Raw genomic sequence first — 21,893 nt, 5'->3', positions numbered from 1 at the left:
TAAGTGAGCTGTTGTGTTTGAACACGTAAATTTCATTAACAATGAGCAGATAATTTTAGCGCAGTGTGTACTCCAGATGAGGCCATTCAGCGGTTGAAATGAGCTCGTAAATTATGGAAATAATTTAATGCTTTTAATGCTAGGCTTTAGGTAGAGCTTCTGTTTGTGTGCAAATTAATGTGGGAATATTTGAGCAGCGTAGCAAACACTTAAGAATATATATCACCATTTTCTAGAGCAAAACTTCTCTTTCCCTTCAGTTATCTTGGGTAAGATACTATTCGAATTTGTTATCTTGTTCGTCAGAGACAGGAAGAACCTTCAGTGTGCTGTCTCAATATTGTTATTTATTTAAATTTTCTTCTTCAGTTTTTGTTTTTTGTTTTCTCATTTGTTTTTAGTTCGAGTACATACAATATAGCAGTTGTAATATATAACTTTTTCATTAAATTTGATTTTCTTGCATATATTTTGAGATTCTGTTTTTGCATTTTTATAATAGAAAACCTCCACAGATGACTTCGATCTTGGCCGCTTGGATGACGGTTGGATTTAAATCATCCGTGGTGAGAGTGGGAATCGGGTTTGGGAGTATGTACTTAAAATGAAGCAGAAGACATCTTTGGCGTGTTTTTTATTTTGTTTCTTTTCTTTTTTAGTTCAGCTAAATAGGAGCAAAATCATTGAGTACTCGTTTGCGTAGTTTAATAAAATTTCGTAATAATAAAATATATATTTATTTTGTATTCTTGTTTGGTTTTCGCTTCGTTTCGTATATTTTTGTTTTTTTTTTTTTTTTGGATTTGGGTATGTATATAAATTTGAAAAAAGCCTATAAATCCAAATTTACTTGGTACAAGACCATTTAAAATCAAAGCACTTCGTTTGGGTCATCGAAAGTATTCAATATTATTTGAAAAATATATATGTAGTATTCTGAAACGGGTTCTTTAAAAAGAGGAAAGTGTGCAAAGCTCTGTTCAGTGGCCCAAGCGAGAGATTTGTTTGTTTTTTCGGTAGCAAAGACCGATGATTTGAGATTATCATCCTGTTCAGAAATTTTGCGTGGCGAGCCAGAAGAGAGAAGTAAATTGTGTGTGTTTTGTTTGTTTAGTTCGTTTAACAATTTGATATATAGAGTTAATATATATAATAGTTTTAATAAATTGATGCGCTCCTTTTTATTTGCTCTGAGCCATTCTGTTTGTGTTTCTTGTTCGTTCTTGGAGTTCATTTTTGTAAAAGCATTTTTAGCAAAAAATTAAAAATTCTCTCTGTATTCGGTTCCCGTTTAAAATTTCTGACTTCAGCGCGTTCTTGATCGATTTAAATTCCCCCATTTAATGTTTAGTACTTGTCATCGAATCCTAATCAATACCCATATAAAATAAATCCCTTGATTCCGGCCGAAAATTCGCGTTCTCCGCTCGATGTCGCCGCGTTTTTCTGTGTGGAGGAAGCTTCATATACCATCTATAAATATACTCGTACAGTTTCTTGGTTTTCTCGTTAATATAATTGTTTAAAAAATCAACGCCACTTGATGTGTGCCATGTCCTTCCTGTCTGTCCTAAAGAGTCCTAAGAGGTGCTTACAGCTTTAAGCATAAGTTTAGCGTTGGCGCAGCGCTTCGATCGATCGATCCCGTATCGCATCCCTAACCCAACCTGGCCTACTTGTCCTCCCCGATGCCCTCGTCGGTCGTGGTCTTGCGCTCCCTCGCCTCGTCGCCGCTGATATCACATTTTTCAGCCAACATATCCTCGATGCCCTCGTCCACCGTCTGGCTCTCGCCGGGCACATGTTTGCGCCGCAGCTTGGTCACCACCACGCACTCGCCCTGCGGCAACGGCGGAAACTTTCCATAGGACGTGTTGCCAATGGTTCCCACGGTGCTGTCCTCGTAGCAGTCCGGTGTCATCCGCACCCGGCACGTCTCGAAGGCCTTCTCGTAGCCCAGCTTTGTGTACAAACTGCGGGACGCATCGTTCCCAGGACGTATCACTACGAAGGGCGTGTATCCTCGCTCGATCACCAACTGGGTCAGCGACTTGGCCAGACGAATGCCATAACTGTGGGGAAATGTAAATATTGTAGACTTAGTAAATCAAAACTGAATAAGCAGAGCCTTTAGAAATATCTTAAAATATTTATCAAGATTACTTTCAATTTTTGGAAAGTTTTGGAAATAGTTTTTCAAATTAGTTACAAACCTTTACAAAAAATGTAACTTTTTCTTCAAATATTACTTCAAGATATTTCTATATATATATCTATACAACCATCAAAGTTAAAGAACTTTCTGGGTCAGAGATGTTTGCATTTTGGCTCAAATTAGCTTTTAATAAACACCCCCGTAATTGTAGCTCTACTAACCCCATACGCCTAAAGTCTGGACGTGTTTGCATTGAGAACATGGCGCCGTAATATGAGTGGACCATCCAGGCGGCCAGCTCCCCAGTTTCCTTGCGAAAAATGCCCAAGCCGGGCAGCTTGCGCACAAGGATGTCAAACAGCTGGACGCACTCGATTTCGTTGGCAGGATATAGATCATGGATGCCCTGCACGTTGTCCAGGTTCAGCAGACGCATCTCCGCATCCTCCGGCAGCGGCTCCAGCTCCAGGTCGGCGTTCAGCTTGTTGCACACGTAGATATCACCACTGAGTCGTTCCATCACACCGAACTTCGAGTAGAAGTCATCCAGGCGATTCATAATGGCGATGTGCGTAAAGTTCAGGTACATAGGCTTCTGCCAATCTATAAGTACATCTTCGGTGCGCATCATATCGACATGCTCGATGTGTGCGGATGGACAAAATATTCCAAGAGTTTGGTATATGTTGTTGTGCGGCTATATAAATATTCAAAAATCAACTTTTGGACTCGAAAATAGTTTGTTCTGAACTCACCGCAAGCGTGCATCCTGGAAAATGAAGAATTATCGGTTTTTCGGGCCAATCCCTAGCAACATAAAACTTAAAATCCCAAATACGATCATTCAGGTACGTTTTTATGGTTTGATGAAACTGTAAGTAGAAATTGACAAATTCAAATTTAGTCAAGTTAGCTTGTATTGAATCGTAAGGAACATTAACACCAAGTACGTTTTATGGAGTTGAAACTGAAAGTAAAGGTGAATTAAAATTAAATAAGTTGTTGCTTAGTTTTGATGGAGTAATTAAGATTTCTGTTAGGCCTTTAAGACTTATGTAAATGGATATATGGCTACTCTTTTTTTCCATTTATTTATGAGGCTTAAAGAGTTTTAAATTACAATTTAAATTACAAAGTCAAAGTTCATATTAAATTAATCGTGCTTAAAGTCGCAATTAATTAAATAAAATTACACCACTTAACTTCTTTAAGCACTACCCATATTTAACAATTACAAAACGCATGTCGTAAAAGCATTTTCGCAGACGTTGGCATCGCATTCCCAGAGCTGTTGGTAACCGCCCCGGAAAAAACTTACTCGCTAAAAATCGAAACTTTAAGCAACTCCAGGGGTGGCCAAATCCTTGAGGCCGGTGCCAAGCCATAGATATAGCCAACAAAGGCACAAAGGCACGTGATGTTCGGGGCGGAATGGCATTAAAAATTGAACAAAAAATACAAGTGTAAACAGTGCAAACAGGTCAACAAAAAAAAAACTGCGATCCCAGCTTTGAGGGTTTGGGATTGCATGACTTGTGGTCTCGGTCTCGGCAGTTGTAACGCCTTCTGACTGCCAAGCCCCCTTCATTCTGCTCAAACTGCAGGTAATTGTTGGTAAATTATCTGAGAATCGGGCGTGGCAACTGGGGAATATCTTAGTGCCACATTTTTCACGGGAAATAAAGACGCAAAAAAATAAAAGCAGTGATGTGTGCAAGCATTTGATACGCACCTTTAATGATTCCGGCAGATAGCGTTCTAAAGTTACCAAAATTTCTGGAAGCTCTGATTCATGCACCAAACGAAAGTGTTTACCTTCAGGAATGATTTCCATTTCTGTAACGAAAATAAAGCCAGGTTAACCTTTTGTGTAACGTTCATTGCCTAATGTATGAGCAGGTGTTTTAAAGGTAATGCTTGTATATTTAGAATCCCTATACGCCCATCAAGGTCTCACATTTTGGCCTCTTTCAAGGCCAAAGCTCAACAACAGAAAAGTTGCAAAAGCAAAAGTCACACACTGTTTTCAAGAGAGGGAGCCAAAAGAACCGGGGCACACACGTCCGGATGTTGAGGATGCTCAGCCGCAAATGGTTTGACGGAATATGGATTGGCTTCCCATTTCCATTGGTGGGTAGGGCCCCTAGCTACTCAACCATTCAAATTGGTTGTGCATCGGAAGGACATTGGCAATTGAGCCAAATTAGCAGGAAAGTGCAATGCCAAAACAGGTAATCACCATCAAATTTCGCCCAATAATCAATTTAATTCGATTAACTAAATATTTCATCAATTGCCGTCTACTTTTGATGACATGATTGGTCAAAACTTAAATGATTTTTAATAGTGATTAAGAAAACACAAATTACAATTTCAAAGCGACTCCTTTTAGTTATTTACACGGTCTGAAAGTATTAAGTACAAATTTAATGTCTTAATCTGTCATGCCAAATAGTTTTTTTCGACACACATTTTTTTTTGTGTTATTTCCGAAATATTTGCAACTTAATTTATGTTTTCTTGTTTTTATCGCAAGATTGATGGCCGTAGTGATTGATTGACGAATGCGCCAAATATCATTATCCTTCACTCGTCCATGGCATGTGCCACTCCTTCTCTGCGAAAACCGCCCCCCGCCAAGGGTTACTATGACTATTTATTGCAGTTATTTGTGTGCCCAAAACGAACGTAATAATGGGGCACATGCTGGCTGGAATTAGTATTAGTCATGTTGTACATAAGCCAAGGTTGCAGGCGGCAGGCCGTGAAAAGGGAAGCAGGAGCAGGAGGTCCTAGACTACTGGCCAAGATATGCCACGTATCCGCATCACGTCTGATTCGGCTCAGACGGTGCTAAACACTAGTGTCTCCCAGCAAAATCAATATCAGACCTGAGACTAGGCATTTGCAATTCCTGTTGATAGGAGAAATCTTCGCCCATAGAAAAAAATAAACTCGGGTGTGTCACTGTGGTCTCTAGTAATTTAAAATCACAATTAAAATTTGTTAAATATGCATTCAAACATCCGTATTCTATTAACAAAAAACTTTAATTATTGCTAGGGCTTACAATTATTTTCCTAGATCAAATTTTGTAGTTTACTGCGGACTTCAAAATTGTTTTTATCCAATAAAAGTAGATTCTTTATAATAAAGTCAAACTTGATAACTTTAAATTTGCAAAATCGTAGTCACAAGTATAAATTGGAAATATTACTATTAATCAGTTGTATAACAAAGTTTGGAAAGTCTGGAATCCAATTAAATGGCGAAAGTTTTGCTTTGTACAAATAAAGAAGTGGTGGTGGGTCTGAGCGTGATTGGTCTGATATGACAGTTTTTGTTGATTTTATGGATAAAAATACCGTTGACATTTCACAGCGACACCCCCGCGTGGTTCGAAATGCAAAAAGCAGACGCGACACCGCAGGTGCCGACATCGCCCCGAGAAAGTCCCAGTCGTATTCGCATTCCGATCCCGAGTCCTTTTCGGCCACAGACGGGTGTACTTCCCCGCCCAATACCGCCCACGCCTGCTCCTTTACCTGTGGCATGCTATCGCACTTGTCAGCCAATTTATTTCGGTTACGTTTGCTTTTTTTTTCGGACTAATTATTGAGTTGCCATATGGCTGCGATGCGTTCAATTTTAATACCCTGGCCGGAAGGGCATCATGAATTGGTCATGAGATGGCTTCCCTTGAATCCGGCTGGAAAGGGATCGGAATCAGGGTGAAACGCCCCGAAAGTGAAAGGAGCGGGGATGAATGTGTGTGTTTGCTAAATTCCAGGAATATGGTATTTGCAAGCAAAGAGGGATCGACAAATAAAGCAAGGAGATGCTCTGAATAAATTCCCATTTAAAATATGCATCCCAGGGACTCAGGTAGGACGAACTTAAAAGAAATAGAAGAAAACAAACTAAAAGAAGTAATTACAAAAAAAGGAAAGTAGAGAGTACAGTGAAATCGAATGGGACACGATTCTGAAGAAATATATCCATATTAAAGAACTAAACGTACGGTCAATTAAAAGGAAAAAATATGAATGAACAAACGGGATTTATGTAGCTGGAGTAGTACATTTATAATGACCATACAAATGAAGTAGAGGCAAGGCCATGGAAACAGGTTAATAGCCATAATAGGTTTGCTTTTAAGGACAAACAAGTAAACAGAAGGAAGAAAATAATATTGTTGTGGTTATTCAGAGAAACCGTCTAAATAGGAAAATCGAATAGTTTACTAAAATGGATGTTTAATATTAGGGTATTTTGTGATTCTTAAATTTTTAAAGAACTTTTCTATTTATTAATGATACGACGCCCATAAAATAGCGTATTTCTAGGAACCCTTGGCGGCTGATTACAGATGCGATTTCTTGAGGCGCATCCACGCTAATTGACATGCACATGTGCATCTTTGGGAATGGCGCGCAGAAAAGTTAGCGACATGTTCTCTGTTCTCAATTAAAAAAGAAAAATCAGATCCCAGAAATGTGCATAGGGCAACCCACAATTCCCACAATGTTTGCGCTTATGAAGTGCACTTACAAAAAATATTAATTCCGTTGACCTTGTGTGAATTTTAGGCTGCCTTGGCTGGTGGTGCGACTTCTGCTTTTGGTGGTTGTGGTGGTGGTGGTGCTGCTGCTTTTGCTTTTTTCTTTTGCGGTTTTCGATTTTATCCTCGAGGCGTGTCAGCTTTGCGTGTGCGATATTTATTTAGATTTATTTTAAACGCTCACCGAATTATTTGTGATTTATGTTTGGAAATTTATAAAAGAAATTGGTTTCTTTTACTAGTTATTTTTTTGTTTTGTTGGTTTTGAAAAAGTGCGGTATGAAAATAATTGTTGTTGTTATTTATAAATTTATGTTTTGTTTTTAATTTGCAAATCACAGATGTCTTTATTAGAAAAATGTAGTTATTATTTTAAGCTGCTTGTTTGGTTGATAGTTTTGCTTATCCTTTTTCTTGGGAAATTCTGGAAGTACTTTTTGTTTTCTTTTTGCTGCTTGGTTAGGCCTTTTTTGAATGGAGATGTCGGCAGGCTGTGATTGATATTTCTGGTTTGTTGAGTGGGCCTAACCCGATGGACGCGACTGTTGTAGTTGTCTCCGCCTGAATTAACAGTTAGTTCGCTGTTCTCCTCCTCGCCTTCTTTGCTCCTCTTTGCTCGTTTTAAGCCCCCGTTGCACCTCCACCACTGATGGCCTAACCAAACGGCGTCTGTTCGCTTTTTACCGTTAACGTCCAGGCGATTCTCTGCGCGTTTGTGTGTGTCTGGTGTGTGTGTGCTACGCGCGTGAGTGTGTGTGCATGGCGTTTTGGGGCGGCGGGGAAAAGGGGGGCAACTGCTTCAGAGTTTTGCAGCCGATTAATAATTCTCGGCTTTTCGTTTTCGAGACGCGTCTGTCGTTGCAATTTGTGTATTTTAACAGAAAATTGATTTTCTACAGCGGCCTGGCCTGATTTCAGCTTCCTCTTCGTCCTGTGTGTGGGTTGGTAAGTCCTGGCAGCGCTTTCAGTTTTGATTTACTTCAGTTTTTTGGCCACACACAACCAAGGACACTCACGCACACACACACACTCACTGGCACACGCACCCACAACGGTACACGCACAGTGGAATCGAATTTGAGTTCGAATAATTCGATTGCGGCTGGTTTTGGGAACTTTTTGCATCAACTGTGGACTGGACTGTTTGCTGTTGCTGCTGCTGATGCGTTGTTGCTGTCGCTCCAATTCGCTGTTGTTGCCTTCGCCTTGGATGGATTTTCCTCGGATTTCCTGGTGGTTCTCTGCTGGGTGTCCACTTCGAAAACCGAACTGAACTGACTGACTGACGACAACGAACTAATTTCGCAGCCCAAGGAGCAGCAGCTATGAAAACGCCGCAGCAGCAACAGCAGCAGATGTTGCTGCTTTCGCCGCAGCCTGTTGTTGTTGCTGCCACTGCCTCACAGTGGGGCGGTTTCCGAGGTTCTGGTAAGGTCTCGAAATGATTAGAAATTTTGATTTTGTCCTTTTAGCACGCTGCCCAATTTATAAAAAGATTCATTCCTTGCACAAAAAGGATAAATTTCATACCAATATAAGCCAGTGCAATTTAACTTTTTGGTATTTGTTACCTAAATTATTCTTAACAATTTTATCAGAAATTACTGATATATGATTAATGTTAACACTTAATTTTTAATTGTATGTATAAGATAGCATATGAATTTCATTTTCCTAAGTACTTTTATATTTTTTGAGAACTACTGTGCAACGCTTGCAAAATCGAGAACGAAGGAAACTGCAACGTGGCAGCGACATCGTCATTTTTCGCTTTCGCTCTCACATTTCTCCATTTCTCACCCTATATAATTCGCTCAACTCACTCTCACGTGCACTTGCAAAAACAATTGCGTTCGAAAGGAAAGCAGTTGTTAATTGTTCTTTGAAGAAATTTTACAAGTGTAAAATAATTCTAAAAATATGGAATGTTATTAACCCCAGTAAAATAAATAACTAACGGGTTTTATAAGGCAAAAAGTAATAATTGGTTCCTAAAGTTTTTTATACTTTTGTATTACTAAAATTTAATTGCTTTAAATCAATTAATTGAATTTCGCTGAGCTTGCATTCCTCAAAATTCTCTCAGTGCGCCTGCTCTTTGTGTTTGCTCCTCGTCCTTTTACCTCCCACCTATACTGCTATTGCAGTTGTGTTCGTGCTCTCCCGAGTCGGTGTTGCCATCCTCCTCTCTCTCGTCCAGTGGGAGAGGTACGAGAGCAAGCGAGAGCACGCCACTGCGACTGTCGGGCGAAAAAGCCGACCGCTCGACTCACTCCAACTCCTTGAAGCGAATGGATGAGGAGTTTGGCTTTTGTTTTGCACGTTGCCCAGCGGTAACTGTACACCGTGTACTCCGGATTGGGATATGCGTTTTCAAAACACATTAGGCGGCAAAACAACAAAAGCAAAACCGCTGGAAAATGGCCACGGCGTCAGCGCAATACGTATACGCCACGTAGCGCCGACACTTTAGGAGCACGTGTCACACAAAGCCGGTCTATCTCTCTCTCTCTTTTTGCAGGCTCTTCCATCCTCTCCCTCTCCTTTTTGCGGCTGCCTGTTGTTTTTGTTTACGCCGCTCAGCTGTGAGGACGAAAAAAATGTTGCTACCGAAAAAATCCATTTTAATCGGCCGAATTCGGAGTGATATGCTATTGCACTACCAACCGAAATCCGGTTGACTTGACCGGAAAGCCTTACGGCGGTCCAAGGTCGCGTGTGCAATTGACATTTTTATTGGCATTAAGTGGTGCAGGGACTAGTTTCGGTTTTAGTAGTTCCAGTAATTAAGGCAGACATGAAGACGCGCCAAAAAAACACGCCCGGAGTGCTAGAACTCCGAAGTACACTGAAAAAAAACTTGTTTGTTATCAAAGAGCAAATCAAGTGTCAAGAAATCCTAATAAACTTTTATAAAGCTCTCTACGATTTATTAGTAAGGTAGTTCGAACTTCGAAGGATAAATACTGAAAAAGGATGTTCCACTTTTCTTAGCATACTTTTGGACGAATGTTAAAGATAATTTTAAATACGTAAATTTTACCTCAAATCAAAAAATTATAAATTCAGAAACATGTATTTTTTTTTTTTTTTGTGTAGTTTGTGTGTGTTGCATTCGAGTTGCGACTTTGCCGCCATGCCACATGCATCATGAATCACGCAAATTCGAGGCACGCAAAGACAATGACGGCAGTCCTCCGCCCGGCCCGCCACGCCCCTTTTCGCACCACTTGCTTGGTGTCGAGGACGCATAACTCCGGCGTTTGTAATCAGGGTCGTCATCGCGAAACTATAGTTATAATAGATTCGAAATTTACCCTCACTGGCATTTCCAAGGAAACTTTGCTCGTAAAAGCCGGAATAACAGTTAGCATTCAGAGCGTCCATCGGGGTCTATGGCATTTAGTCAGGTGCCCTACGATTGGGGGAATTGGAATTAGGATCCCGGCAGTGAAGTGCTACAGCCGAATGACAGTAAAACTCTGGCCTTGAGGCCATCTATTAAAATTTATATTCAACTGGAACCGAAACACCACACCAGACGAAACACCACACTGTACGGAAATGTGAGTTTTCCATAACCATAACATAACCATGTAAAGTGATATCTATTTTACTGTTATTGCTTAAATGAGCTTCGAACGGAATGGAAATGATGTACAAATTGACTAAATTTTATTTATGTACAGACAACAAAAATATTTTTCATTCATCTTTTTTTAGAATCTGTCCAGGTCTGGATAATAATGTTTAATGTTAAATTTTAATTAACTGATGTGTCTAAACACTTTTTGTTTAAACTATATATAATATACTTAAAATTATAAGGGCATAGCTGTGTAAAGAGGGCTTTAAAGTTGAGATATATGGAATAAATAAATATTTAAATGACAAACTAATTTTGCTGTGGTTCACTAACGTTTTAAAAAAGGGATGCAGCGATACTTTAAACTAAGATCATTTAAAATGAATGTTTAAACTGCAGTTTTATAATTTCATAAAACACTTTTCTCAGTGCACTTTGTTTTAGGGGTTTTCCGCGAACGGCGGTGTTGACAAACTGCTAGTCGAGTTTTTGGCTTCGACGACATTGCTTTCGCTTTGGCGACTTGGCGCCTCGTCCTTGGCATGAAGTTCGTCGCTGGCCTTTAATTAGCTTTACTCGGATTACTCATACGCCATGGGGTCTGGGTTGTGGGGCCGGGACTGTTTCCATTGTTTCAGTTTCAGCACTGGCATGCGGATGTGGTTGGTGTTGGTTGGTCAAACGTGCATGTCGGGCACGTGTTCGTTCGGGTTAAAGTTAAAGCGAGCGGTCTTAATGTCAGGGTCAATGCAGGGGTCTTGTATGTGGGGTTCGGGTTCGGGTCCGAGTCCGATTGGTTGAGGGGGGCAAAAAGGACCCCCTGTATATAATACCCACTGACGTTGCATAAATCAAAATATACAAAAAGGAAGCGAAACAAAAGTTCGGTTTACAATGTGTGTTTTGCTGCTCGAGAGAGATACAATATTTATTCAAAAGCAATTGGCCGGGCGCTTCTGTCGGCGACAGCTGCACACTCGGGGGACATATTTGACACACACACGTGGCTACCAAACGGCCATATAGTACATAATGAGTACTATAGCTTATGCAGATAATAAAAGTGGCCTTGCCTTTGGCAATTAGAGTTATTTTCACTCGCAATAGGGGACATTGTCGGTGTTGCAACGTGCCCACAAATGGCCCAAACATGTGCATGAATAATACAGACGAACGTTATGGACATTACCTATTTTTGGGGATGGAGGAATGGGAAACGAAGTCCAACATTTCACACCAAAGTAACGTGTTTGCTGTAGCTATTATTGGTGGCAATAGGTAATTGGTTATCGATAACTGCTGTAGTTTGAATTTGGCTTAAAAATCGTAAAAATGTTGTTTTAAAATCAATAATTTCAAATACATGTCTTTATTTATATTTTAAATTTGCTTTAAGAATGCCGTAACGGTCTTTATTGTTTGAATATGTTTTTGAGTATCATAACAGTCAGCTTTTTAAAGGAAGCCGGCTTTTGGCAATCGATACTTGCATGCGATATTCAGCCAAGAAAGTGTGACCAGTCGTTTCTTCGAGGCACTAAGGTATTTTGGGCCGAGAGAGCGGCGTTTCCAGCTGTTTATTTAGTTTTAAAATTCAACTCAACTTTTATAAATTAATGAAAAATGTCTACTTTTAAACCGAAATTCTTGAAACCAGATACAGACGATGCAATTTCAGATAGTGTAGGCGGCGATACGCAGTCCTCGGGCTTTGTGTTCAATGCCAATCACAATCTGGGACTTGTGGAGCAGGTTGGTCTATCGACTATACTTTCATTATTTGTGAAATTAACAAACTAAATTAAATTAATTTCAGAGAGAACGCTTGCCCATACGTCAGTACCGGGATCAAATTCTGTACTGTTTGGAAAAACACCAGGTGGTAATTCTTGTGGGCGAAACAGGCAGGTTTGTATGGAGTTCTAGACGAACTAGAAAAGGCGCCTTAATTTTCACTATTTTCTGTGTTTTCCAGTGGCAAGAGCACCCAGGTTCCTCAGTATTTGTACGAATGGGGCTGGCACACCAAAGGACTTATAGGAATCACCGAACCCCGACGTGTTTCCACTGTAAGAAGTACTTAATCACTTGTGTAATATTCCAAATTAAAGTCCTATTTTTCAGGTCACCCTGGCAAATCGAGTGGCTCAAGAACGCGGCGAACTCGTGGGCGATACAGTGGGCTATGTGGTGCGCTTCCTTGAAAGGATCACGTCGGAGACAAAGATCAAGTTCATGACCGAGGGCATCTTACTGCGAGAACTCCTCGCCGATCCCCTGCTCACTCAATACGGTGTGATCATAGTGGATGAAGCCCACGAGCGGAATATGCTCACCGACATGGTGCTGGGTCTGCTCAAGAAGATCCTGCGCAAACGCAGCGGCCTCAAGCTCATCATCTCGTCGGCCACCATAGATGCGGGTTTCTTTAGCGAGTTCTTCAGCTGGCCCGGATCGGGAGAGGTCAGTGTGAAACTCAGCATCGAAGGACGCATGCATGCTGTGAGTAATTTCTACCTTAACGAACCATGTGCCGACTATGTCAAGGAAACTGTGGAGACCGTCTGGAAGCTCCACCAAAAGGAACCACCAGGCGATATACTGGCCTTCCTAACAGGCCAAGAGGAAGTCCTGGAGGCACTGGATCTCCTGCGAGAGTACATAGCCAGTTCGGAGAAGGAGAACCTCAAGGTGCTGCCCATGTATGGCAGCATGTCGAGTACCGATCAATTGGCTGTGTTTTTTACCCCACCCAAGGGTGTGCGCAAGGTGGTGCTGGCCACGAATATCGCAGAGACGTCCATCACCATTCCGGGCATAGTTTATGTCATCGACTGTGGCTACGTCAAGGTTAAGTGGTACAATCCCAATACCTGTAGCGACAGTTTGGTCGTAGTGCCAGTCAGCAAGGCTTCGGCCATTCAAAGAGCAGGACGAGCGGGGCGAATGCGTCCAGGAAAGGTGTACCGTTTGTACACCAAATCGGACTTTGATGCACTAGCTCCACGTCAGCCACCGGAGATGCGACGCAGTGAAATGAGCGGCGCTGTACTCCAACTAAAGGCCCTGGGCATCGGGAATATTCTACGCTTCGATTTTCCTTCGCCACCGCCGGCACAGAATCTGCTATCTGCCTTGGAGGGACTCTTTGCCCTGGACGCCATCGATGAGCAGGGCAACCTGACCAAGCCGGTGGGCTATTTGCTGGCCGAGCTGCCCTTCAGCGCCATGCTCTCCAAGATGCTCTACATTTCCGGCCAGATGGGCTGCTCCGAGGAGATAATAACCATCATTGCAATGCTGCAAGTACAGTCTATATTCTCGCGACCAGTTTCTGCCGTTGCCCAGCAAAGTGGACGCATAGCTCATCGGCACTTCGAAGTGGCCGAAGGCGATTTCATTACCCTGTTGAACGTGTACACCGGTTTCGTGGAGGAGGGCATGACCAAGGAGTTCTGCGGCCAGTACTACCTCATCTATAGAAATCTTAAAAGGGCGCATGAGCTGAGGGAGCAACTCATCACTTTGGCTAGAAAGAAGTACGGCATTCCCATCTTTTCGTGCAAAGGCGATGTGGAGAAGCTCTGTAAATGCATCACTGCTGGCTTCTTCACCCAGGTGGCTTATCTCCATCACTCTGGAGTTTATCGTCAAATCAGCAGTGGCACCGAACTGGCCATACATCCAAACTCCACGCTCTACACACTTCCCCAAGCGCAGTATGTGGTTTACGGGGAACTGCTCCAGACGACGAAGTTATTCATGAACCACATTACTGTGATCAAGAGGGAGTGGCTAACGGAGCTGGCTCCGCATTACTACCAGCAGACCACAGTGCGGGATTAGCAGGAAACGAAGCCTCCGGGATAGAAGTAAGTTTGTTAGCCTAGCAGTCTAATATATATTTTAGAACATGTTCGTAAACGGATTGAAAAGCAAACTACTATTCAAAGCTAGCATTATTGTCGAGAACGAACTTAGTTTTGAGCTTTAACTAGTGAGAAATATTGTGTTTATATGTTTGAAATAATTAACTGCTGCGTAAACTATTCGTTAAAACAATTCAATCGTTTAATTTACTTTATTGTAACATTATAGATAAACGCCTCTTGATAACAACTTAAGCTTAAAGGATATGATTCTGGGATTAGTCCCATTAGGAGGCTAGCCAGCGGCCACACGTCCTCGACCCTGGAACATCATCATGGACTCGGGGCCGCGAATGACACGCGACATCAGCTCCCAGCACATTTTGGCGGGCAAAAGACTGAAAAATAACGAGGTTAATAACCCAAGATATGGGCATTTTATTAAACTACTCACCATTTAAGTGGCGTAAGCAGGCGAATCGAGTTGGGCAGGACGCACCACACCTCATTACAGCGGACAGCGTTCTCGATACGATCCGCCACATACTGCGGCTCCAGCATGGGCATCATTCGCGGCCGAACGCCCGAAAACATGCCAGTATTGATGTAGTACGGACAGATCAGGCTCATCTGGATTTGATCATAGCCATGGGCCTTCAGATCCGTGAGCAGACTTTCGTGGAAGCCGATGCAGGCGTATTTGGTGGCCGCATAGTCGCTGCAACCGTAGGTGCCCAGCATTCCGGTTACGGAGCCCACGGTCACAATATGACCACGATTATTCCGCATCATGTGGGGCAGAAAAGCTTTAACCGTCCAGTAGTGCGATATTATATTGATGTTGTATGTGTTCTGGATGACGCGGTCGTGCAGCTCCCAGAAGGGCTTGCAGCAGACGATTCCCGCATTGTTAATCAGTATGTCCACTGGACCCACTTCCTCGTTGACCTGGCTGGCCCGCTGGTAGATTTGCTCCCTATCCGAGATGTCGACCACATAGCCCTTGCAGTTGTCATAACCATGTTTGGCCAACAGGTCCACCGTCGTCTTAATTGCTGAGCGGAAAAATTATTGTCAAATATTGTTTAGCTAATCAAATTGTAAATGTAACAGCTTTCACTAGTTACCGGGTTTTTTGACCCGCTCTGCAGAAGCTGTGACGAACTAATTAGCACGTTGGTGCGATTTCACAGTCGCCTACCTTCTTGATTGATATCCCAGATGACTATGCGGGCCTGAAGTTTGGCAAAGTTAAGCGCTATCAAGCGACCAACGCCTCCACCTCCTCCAGTGATGAGCACCACCTGGCCAGCGACGTCCTGTTGTCAATGGAAAAAAGTAATTTAATATGATAATGATAAGTAACAATAGATAAGTATTTATAATTGTACATGGACTGAGTGATAGCAGTTTCTAATCCAACAAACAAAACATATAAATTAGTTATTTTATATATAAATGTTAATGCTGTTCATTACGATACATAAGTCTCTCAATTAAATTAGTTTCTAATTAAAATAATAACACTAAAATATAAGATACCCAAAACAAAGGATTGAGGATTGCAGTCGTCAATTCAATAAACAAAACAATAGTTTTATCAAATATCTGATTTAATATGCTATTCATTACGCTGCATAAATTATCATACTTAAAAGTTTGCTAAAATTATCATTCCTCCATCAATTAAATTTACTTTTGCTTTTTATTTTTCTGTTATGATTACACCATTTTGCTTAATTTTGTAGTCATAAACTGTAATATATGTAAGCAACCCTTTTTAGCATACGAAAATGGGTGCGACTGCCTTATGACGGTGCATTTAATATGACTTGGCCATTTTGCATAATTTGAAATTTTTATTTTGGCCAACGACTGTGTCTTGCAACACATGCTCATAAGTCATAATGTCGCAAAGTATGTGTTCAACTTTTATTTCGTTGGACCCACAACAAAGTTCAATCAATTTCAGCAGAGTTCAATCCTCTACAGCAGAGCATATTAGTTTAGTAATCATATTGCAAGAAAGGAAGGTTTTTCATGCTGTCTGCTAGGCAGATCACAACTTTTCCTTTTCAATTGCTTGTAATTTATATATATATACTTTTCTATGCAATTTGTTTTTTTTTTTTTGGTGTGCGTGTAGCGTGCACTTTGCAACCACAACAACAATGACTAAGGAAAAGGCAAAGTTTTTGGATGAGGAAAAACATGTTGTCATACTAAGCTGCTTGCTGCTCATTGGACTGTCAAGCCTCTGATTTTTTTGTCCAGAAACTGAAGATGCGTTTAACCGTGGTAAACATTTGTGCATAAAAAATAAATAGCTTAAATTCAATGTCACCCTTGGGCTTCGGTTAATTGAAAACAAAGCTCCCATAAATCAAATACGCCTGTAAATATTTAAACAAATGTCTTAAGTGCTTCGTACCATAGGTAAAGTCTGCAGAAGCGAAAAATTTTAAATAAAAAGGGGGTTCATTCATGAAAAGCCAGCAAAGCGTGTGAACAATATTGTTTACCATCGAAGCATATCAAAACAAAGCAAAATGTTTGTTCAAATGCTTTCTTACGACAAGTTTTGAACGCTTGCAAATGAGGTTCGTTAAGTGAAACAAATAAATTGGAAAGTTTTTAGGCTTTGTGCTAATGAAAACAAGACAGATTTATAGGCAAACAATGTGTTTTAATTAAATGATTCTGCTCGATTTTTGTAGACAAAGGGTATCATAAATTCGAGTCGGACACTTTTTATTGTTTTAAAAAAAGCGAATATAATTTGTTTTCATTACCACAAAACTGCGCGTGGCTCATTAATGTTTGTGAAATTGCCAAAACTGACGGTCCGCAAAAGTGGAAAAAAAAACAAAAGAAATGACTTTGAGGTAGCTCTACCTATGATTGATTTGAAGTGGTTTACTGGAAGCTGCTTTAAAAATATACCTATATATTTTTTGTGGGTGTCTCTTAGATAATCAAAGTTGTCCAGGGTCAATCGATGGAAGAAAGTCTATCAAGTTTCAATAAAATTATGCACACTTCCGTTGTACCTTTAACTTTCTAAAACGCTGTGGCAGCAGGCTATAGTACACCGATTCCAGTATGTAGAATATAGATTTAAAGGTGAATACTATCAGGTCGAGGAAAAACTGATAGAAAGCTTTGACCGGATGATCCATGTGCAAAAGTCCCGGCGAAGCAGTCATGTTGAAGGCTAATTATTTCACGCCCTTGGCAATTAAGTTGGTCGAGCACACGTGCGCGGGAGTTACGATTTGGGTTGGGATTATATGTACATATATTCCTTGCGCATGCGCGGCTTGAATGACTGATTAGCAGGGCTGTGGCACAGACACAGTCACAGTCACTCAAATGGCACTCGGCATGCACAATTTGATCACTTTTAATGGCGCTTAGCCTAGCCGTGCATGTTAATGATCCCGATCCCGCACAAATGCAAATGAAATTCGCTGAAAATTTCTCTCTTCCTATTTGGCCGTCTCGGTTTTCGATTCGCACGAACTTTATGCTGGCCTCGAGCACTCACGTCCGCCCAAGCTGAAGTCACAATCCCCACTGAGCTGAGGCTGAACCAGCGTCTGGCGAAAAACCAAAACTAAAACCAAAACCTCAGGCCCGAATCAACGCGATGTTTCTATTTTGTTGCCTTTTTCCATTATTCGAGATTCACATTCACACAATGGCAGAAGAAATGGTCGGCGGCATAAACCGAATTTGAGCACTTTCTTAACTTGGCTTTTGCTCTTTCTAGCCAAGCAGCTGGTGGCCAACTCGACCTGTTTCTTCACTCATTTTATTGTCTTAGTCGCCTGGGTATTTGATTACGTTTTATGTTGATTTCGCTTTCATTCGCATGCTAAATTGGATATTTCATATAGTTCAAAACAGTCTAGTTCAGTTCTTTAAGATGATTTTGCTTAAGCAATATCAAGAGAATTGAATAATTAAATGAGAGTATAAATATCTTTACCTTTTTTTTAAGATATCAGTATATAAAGAATGTTTTTCATTCTTTTATATTTTATGTTTTCGTAACATTTAAATTAGGGCCTGTGCTTAAATTTCAGGTGTTATGATCTAATGATTTGAAGTTTCAAAATACAACATTTTTATTTTATCTAACAAACTATTTTTATGCTTATTTCAATGATCCCCAAAAATATGCATACATTTTATAAATACCTCGTAAAGTATGCAACGTCTTCTGAACAGTTAACTAATTTGGCTTAGTTAAAACTACAACTTGCGTCTTAAGTACAGCTACAAATAAAAACGAGATACATTGGCTGGATTGTAACGATAGCTTGTCAAGATCTATTATCAACGTGCAAATACGAATTGAAAATATTATGAATGGTTATTTAGCAAGATGGCTAACGTAAAATAGCATCAGTCAAAGGGATTATTAAGTACTCTATATAGCATCGAGAAACTGGTTCTTTGGTAAGAAGTCACTTAACTAAAATGCCCTTTAATTCGTCAAAAGTAAGTAAAGCAATGGTGACCATCAAACGCTTAAACGCTCATACACTTACATATTTCTTTTTATTAACGTTGTATTGTATTCATCATTTCATATTTAAATAAATTCAACATACACTTAACTAAATAAAAATGTTAAATTGGTTTTTCTTTTTATTTATTTGCTTTTGTAATTGTAAGTGTTATTGTAATAGTTATTTCTTTATTATGTTTTTTTGTTTAACGATCATATTAACAGCTTTAACAGTTAATAAAAATAGTGCCTAAACTCATTTTACAATTTCGATCACTTTATCACTTTTTAAGGCCCATTAAAATCACCAATCTTAATATTTTCATTTAGACACGTTAGTTATATACTAAAACATTTTATCTCGTTATTATTTATTTAACAAGTATAACAAGTAAGCCTTATGAAATTAGATGATCGCCAGGAGAGGTAGCGACATCACCTGCTTTATCGATACCGATTCCAATCAATTTCAGTCACGCGCAATCGTCACGCGGCCAACAAAACTACCGATATTTTAGCCAGGCGCCCAGAAATCCATAGAGCGACGCTTCGACCCTATCGATGCGAACAATCCGACGGATACACACAGTCGCACTCACAGACACAGATACACCCCGAACACACACAGATACACAGAAACAGAACAGATACAGATACAGATACACAGGGAGCTGATTCGGTTTCTGCTTCTTTTATTCGTCGCAACTTTGGTTGGTGGTTTGGTGAATGGTGCTGCCTGCACTTGGATTTTGCCGTACCATTGCCATACCGCTGTGGCCCCCGGAACCGTTGCTACAGTTTATTGGTCGGCAAGCGTTCGCCCAGTGCCTGCATTCGAACAGCGAGAAAGTCTAGAAAAAAACTTCAAAATTTGTGTTGGTCGAATGACACAAACCGCCCACCAGGCACTCAGCAATCGATAGATGGTGTTTGCCCTCATATAGTTGGATGGTGGCTCTTATTGGCTGCCGTCACAGCTGCTGCCGCTTCGCATTTCGTGCGCACACACACAATGAAACGATTGCCTCATGGACGCCGTGTATTGTTTGTGTACCCTATCGCAGGGTATTACACATTTTGGTCACACCCACCCAGTTTAGGTTTACTTTTTACTTATGCTCCGTTTTAAAAACTTTCTCTATTGTCTTCTTTTAATAACTTAATATAAAATATAAAAGCAGATGAGTTGAGAAAGTCCGGCAGATCGGTCTACTATATCCTATAGATATTATTGGTTTGATTTAAGCATTTACCTTAGCTTAAATTAAAGTAAATAAACTTGGGACAAGTTCTTTTTAAAGAAAAAAAACTTTTTCTTAACCACTAATTGACAAAAGAAAACAACACATTTTGCAGATTATTATATGAGATATAATTTACATTTTACATTAAAGAGATAGTGTATAATTGATTTGATGAATACTTTGTTTTCATATGCAATTATAAATGGTAGTTTAAAAGGGTTGAAGATAGGTTTATTAAGGCTTTTTAATATCTGTTACCCAAACATAAAGTATGTCATAGTAAACAGATCCAGAAATATTAAAAACTTAAAAGTAAACCTAAGATTCCTTTTCACTGCCATCACAAGTCGTGATGCAGCATATTGTTTATTTGGAACATAACATTACTTATCTTATATTTTACCCATAAAGGGTATATGAAGTGCGACTTGACAAATATAATTCCCTTTACTTTAGTGATTGCGGCCTGGCCGGTGTCAGCTGTTTACTGTGACTGGTGCGACAGGCGCAGACCAACCAGAAATGCTTTAAAGCGGGGATAAAGCCATTACAGGCCAAAGTGGCCAAAGTGGCCGGAATGGCCCTTGCCCAAGCGAAAGAACAGGGCAGAAACTGATGCGTCAAAAGCCGATCTGATGATGCCCCATTCGATTAGTAGAATGTGGTTCCAGTAGAATCTGCTGAAGAACGAGCCGAAAAACAGGTTAACAATCCTGTTGCCTCAATTATGTGGGTGGAGTTCGTATTTCATGTGGCATTGGCCATTGTTTGGCCATTGCATTCGATGATAGGTCCCGGGCCTATTGGCAATCACAATTGTAATTGGCCTCTTGTCTGATTGACTCGACGTTCCAACCCTTCCAACCCTTTTGAAAAACCCCTTTTGGATCGACATAATTTCCGAGCCACATATACACATACATATGTATATGTGTGTGTGTGTTTTGCAGGGCTCACCTGTTGAGTCTTTTGGGGGCCTTGCGATGGGGCCCTGACTGGTGTTAGAAAAATGCGGCCAGCAGCAAACCGTTCTCGCTGACACAAACTTCTTGGCTCGCGCTCGCTCCTCGTTGGCTGGCATTAAAGTGACTTTTTTTCAAATAAAATTTTGTGTAGTGCGATTTGTTGTATCGCGCGTCCGTTAACAGGCGCCCAGGAAAAATAGCCAGCGGATTGCCGACATTTTTGCAGCCTCAGTTTTCTTTGGCTCATGTGGGTGCCGAGCGGGATGGCTATAGTGTGACCGGTGTTTTTCGCATGCGCTGGAGGGAGAAAGCAATAGTTCGGGGAAAAGCTATATATTGGTTTGTGTCTCCGCTATGGGATTCGTGTTCGGAAAGCTCTTTTTTTACTATGTTAATATAATGATGAATTACAATTGTAATAACTATTATTACAGTTTTTTTTTACTAGAACTCTTGTTTATATGTTATCTTTTAAAACTTATATTTTTTTCTATTAAAGTGGAGACCTATATAGATTTTGAGAGAATTAACATAAAAATTCCCTCCAAAAAATATTAAAAAAGTATATATTTTTATAATTTTGTTGGAAATTTATGTATTTGTATTCCACGGGTAACGGGATGAAAAGAAATGATATATATGACCTTTAAAATAAAACGATTTTAACGAACGATATATGTATATATAAACATTTGCCGGTTTTCTGAATAAAAATAAACTCCAATAATGCACAAATGACGTGGGTTTGTAGAAAGTTACGAAATCGAGTATTCTAAAATATTCACGAAACTTGTTAAGATAGGTTATGACGCAGGTTTTTAGATAGGTAAAAAGAAAACCCCCCAGTTTGTGTTCCAATTAATGCTGCTAATACTTGTAAATATTAAGGTTTTAATTGATTGTTTTGGCCTATGATTTTTTTAAGAGGGAACTCCACACCCAAATACGTCTAAGCAGCTTATTAACTTAATATTTATTCAAGCAAATACAGAGGTCA

The 21,893-nt window shown here is 40.3% G+C and overlaps 3 protein-coding genes across 3 annotated transcripts; 1 reads left to right on the top strand and 2 right to left on the bottom strand.

Moving 5' to 3' along the window:
* Positions 1–329: 329 nt before the first annotated feature.
* On the bottom strand, positions 330–8,027 carry LOC108138907. Its single transcript, XM_041710320.1, has 5 exons — positions 6,707–8,027; positions 3,888–3,991; positions 2,911–3,027; positions 2,377–2,852; positions 330–2,072 (listed from the first exon to the last, which is right to left on the bottom strand). The coding sequence occupies exons 2-5, from the start codon at positions 3,987–3,989 to the stop codon at positions 1,673–1,675; spliced, it is 1,095 nt and encodes a 364-aa protein (XP_041566254.1). The 5' UTR covers positions 3,990–3,991; positions 6,707–8,027; the 3' UTR covers positions 330–1,672.
* A 3,833-nt stretch (positions 8,028–11,860) lies between these two features.
* Positions 11,861–14,512, top strand: LOC108138972 (probable ATP-dependent RNA helicase DHX35). Its single transcript, XM_017261556.1, has 5 exons — positions 11,861–12,054; positions 12,119–12,210; positions 12,278–12,371; positions 12,427–14,174; positions 14,401–14,512. Exons 1-4 carry the CDS (start codon positions 11,926–11,928, stop codon positions 14,146–14,148), a joined length of 2,037 nt encoding a protein of 678 aa, XP_017117045.1. The 5' UTR covers positions 11,861–11,925; the 3' UTR covers positions 14,149–14,174; positions 14,401–14,512.
* LOC108138973 (short-chain dehydrogenase/reductase family 16C member 6) lies at positions 14,352–17,763 on the bottom strand. Its single transcript, XM_017261557.2, has 4 exons — positions 17,222–17,763; positions 15,373–15,490; positions 14,626–15,226; positions 14,352–14,569 (listed from the first exon to the last, which is right to left on the bottom strand). Exons 1-4 carry the CDS (start codon positions 17,375–17,377, stop codon positions 14,467–14,469), a joined length of 978 nt encoding a protein of 325 aa, XP_017117046.1. The 5' UTR covers positions 17,378–17,763; the 3' UTR covers positions 14,352–14,466.
* Positions 17,764–21,893: the final 4,130 nt, after the last annotated feature.

Source organism: Drosophila elegans, unplaced genomic scaffold (genome assembly GCF_018152505.1).
Source record: "Drosophila elegans isolate 14027-0461.03 unplaced genomic scaffold, ASM1815250v1 contig_814, whole genome shotgun sequence".
NCBI classification, from domain to species: domain Eukaryota; kingdom Metazoa; phylum Arthropoda; class Insecta; order Diptera; family Drosophilidae; genus Drosophila; species Drosophila elegans.
This window is presented reverse-complemented; position numbering and strand designations above follow the sequence as displayed.

Coding starts and splice junctions, on each gene's coding strand:
- LOC108138907 (XM_041710320.1), bottom strand. CDS start 3,989: ATGGAAATCATTCCTGAAGGTAAACACTTTCGTTTGGTGCATGAATCA. Junction 3,028..3,887: donor ATCTGCCGGAATCATTAAAG/GTGCGTATCAAA, acceptor TTCTACTTACAG/TTTCATCAAACCATAAAAAC. Junction 2,853..2,910: donor TTCCAGGATGCACGCTTGCG/GTGAGTTCAGAA, acceptor ATATTTATATAG/CCGCACAACAACATATACCA.
- LOC108138972 (XM_017261556.1), top strand. CDS start 11,926: ATGTCTACTTTTAAACCGAAATTCTTGAAACCAGATACAGACGATGCA. Junction 12,211..12,277: donor CTTGTGGGCGAAACAGGCAG/GTTTGTATGGAG, acceptor TGTGTTTTCCAG/TGGCAAGAGCACCCAGGTTC. Junction 12,372..12,426: donor AACCCCGACGTGTTTCCACT/GTAAGAAGTACT, acceptor CCTATTTTTCAG/GTCACCCTGGCAAATCGAGT.
- LOC108138973 (XM_017261557.2), bottom strand. CDS start 17,377: ATGACTGCTTCGCCGGGACTTTTGCACATGGATCATCCGGTCAAAGCT. Junction 15,227..15,372: donor CTGGGATATCAATCAAGAAG/GTAGGCGACTGT, acceptor TTTTCCGCTCAG/CAATTAAGACGACGGTGGAC. Junction 14,570..14,625: donor CTGCTTACGCCACTTAAATG/GTGAGTAGTTTA, acceptor GTTATTTTTCAG/TCTTTTGCCCGCCAAAATGT.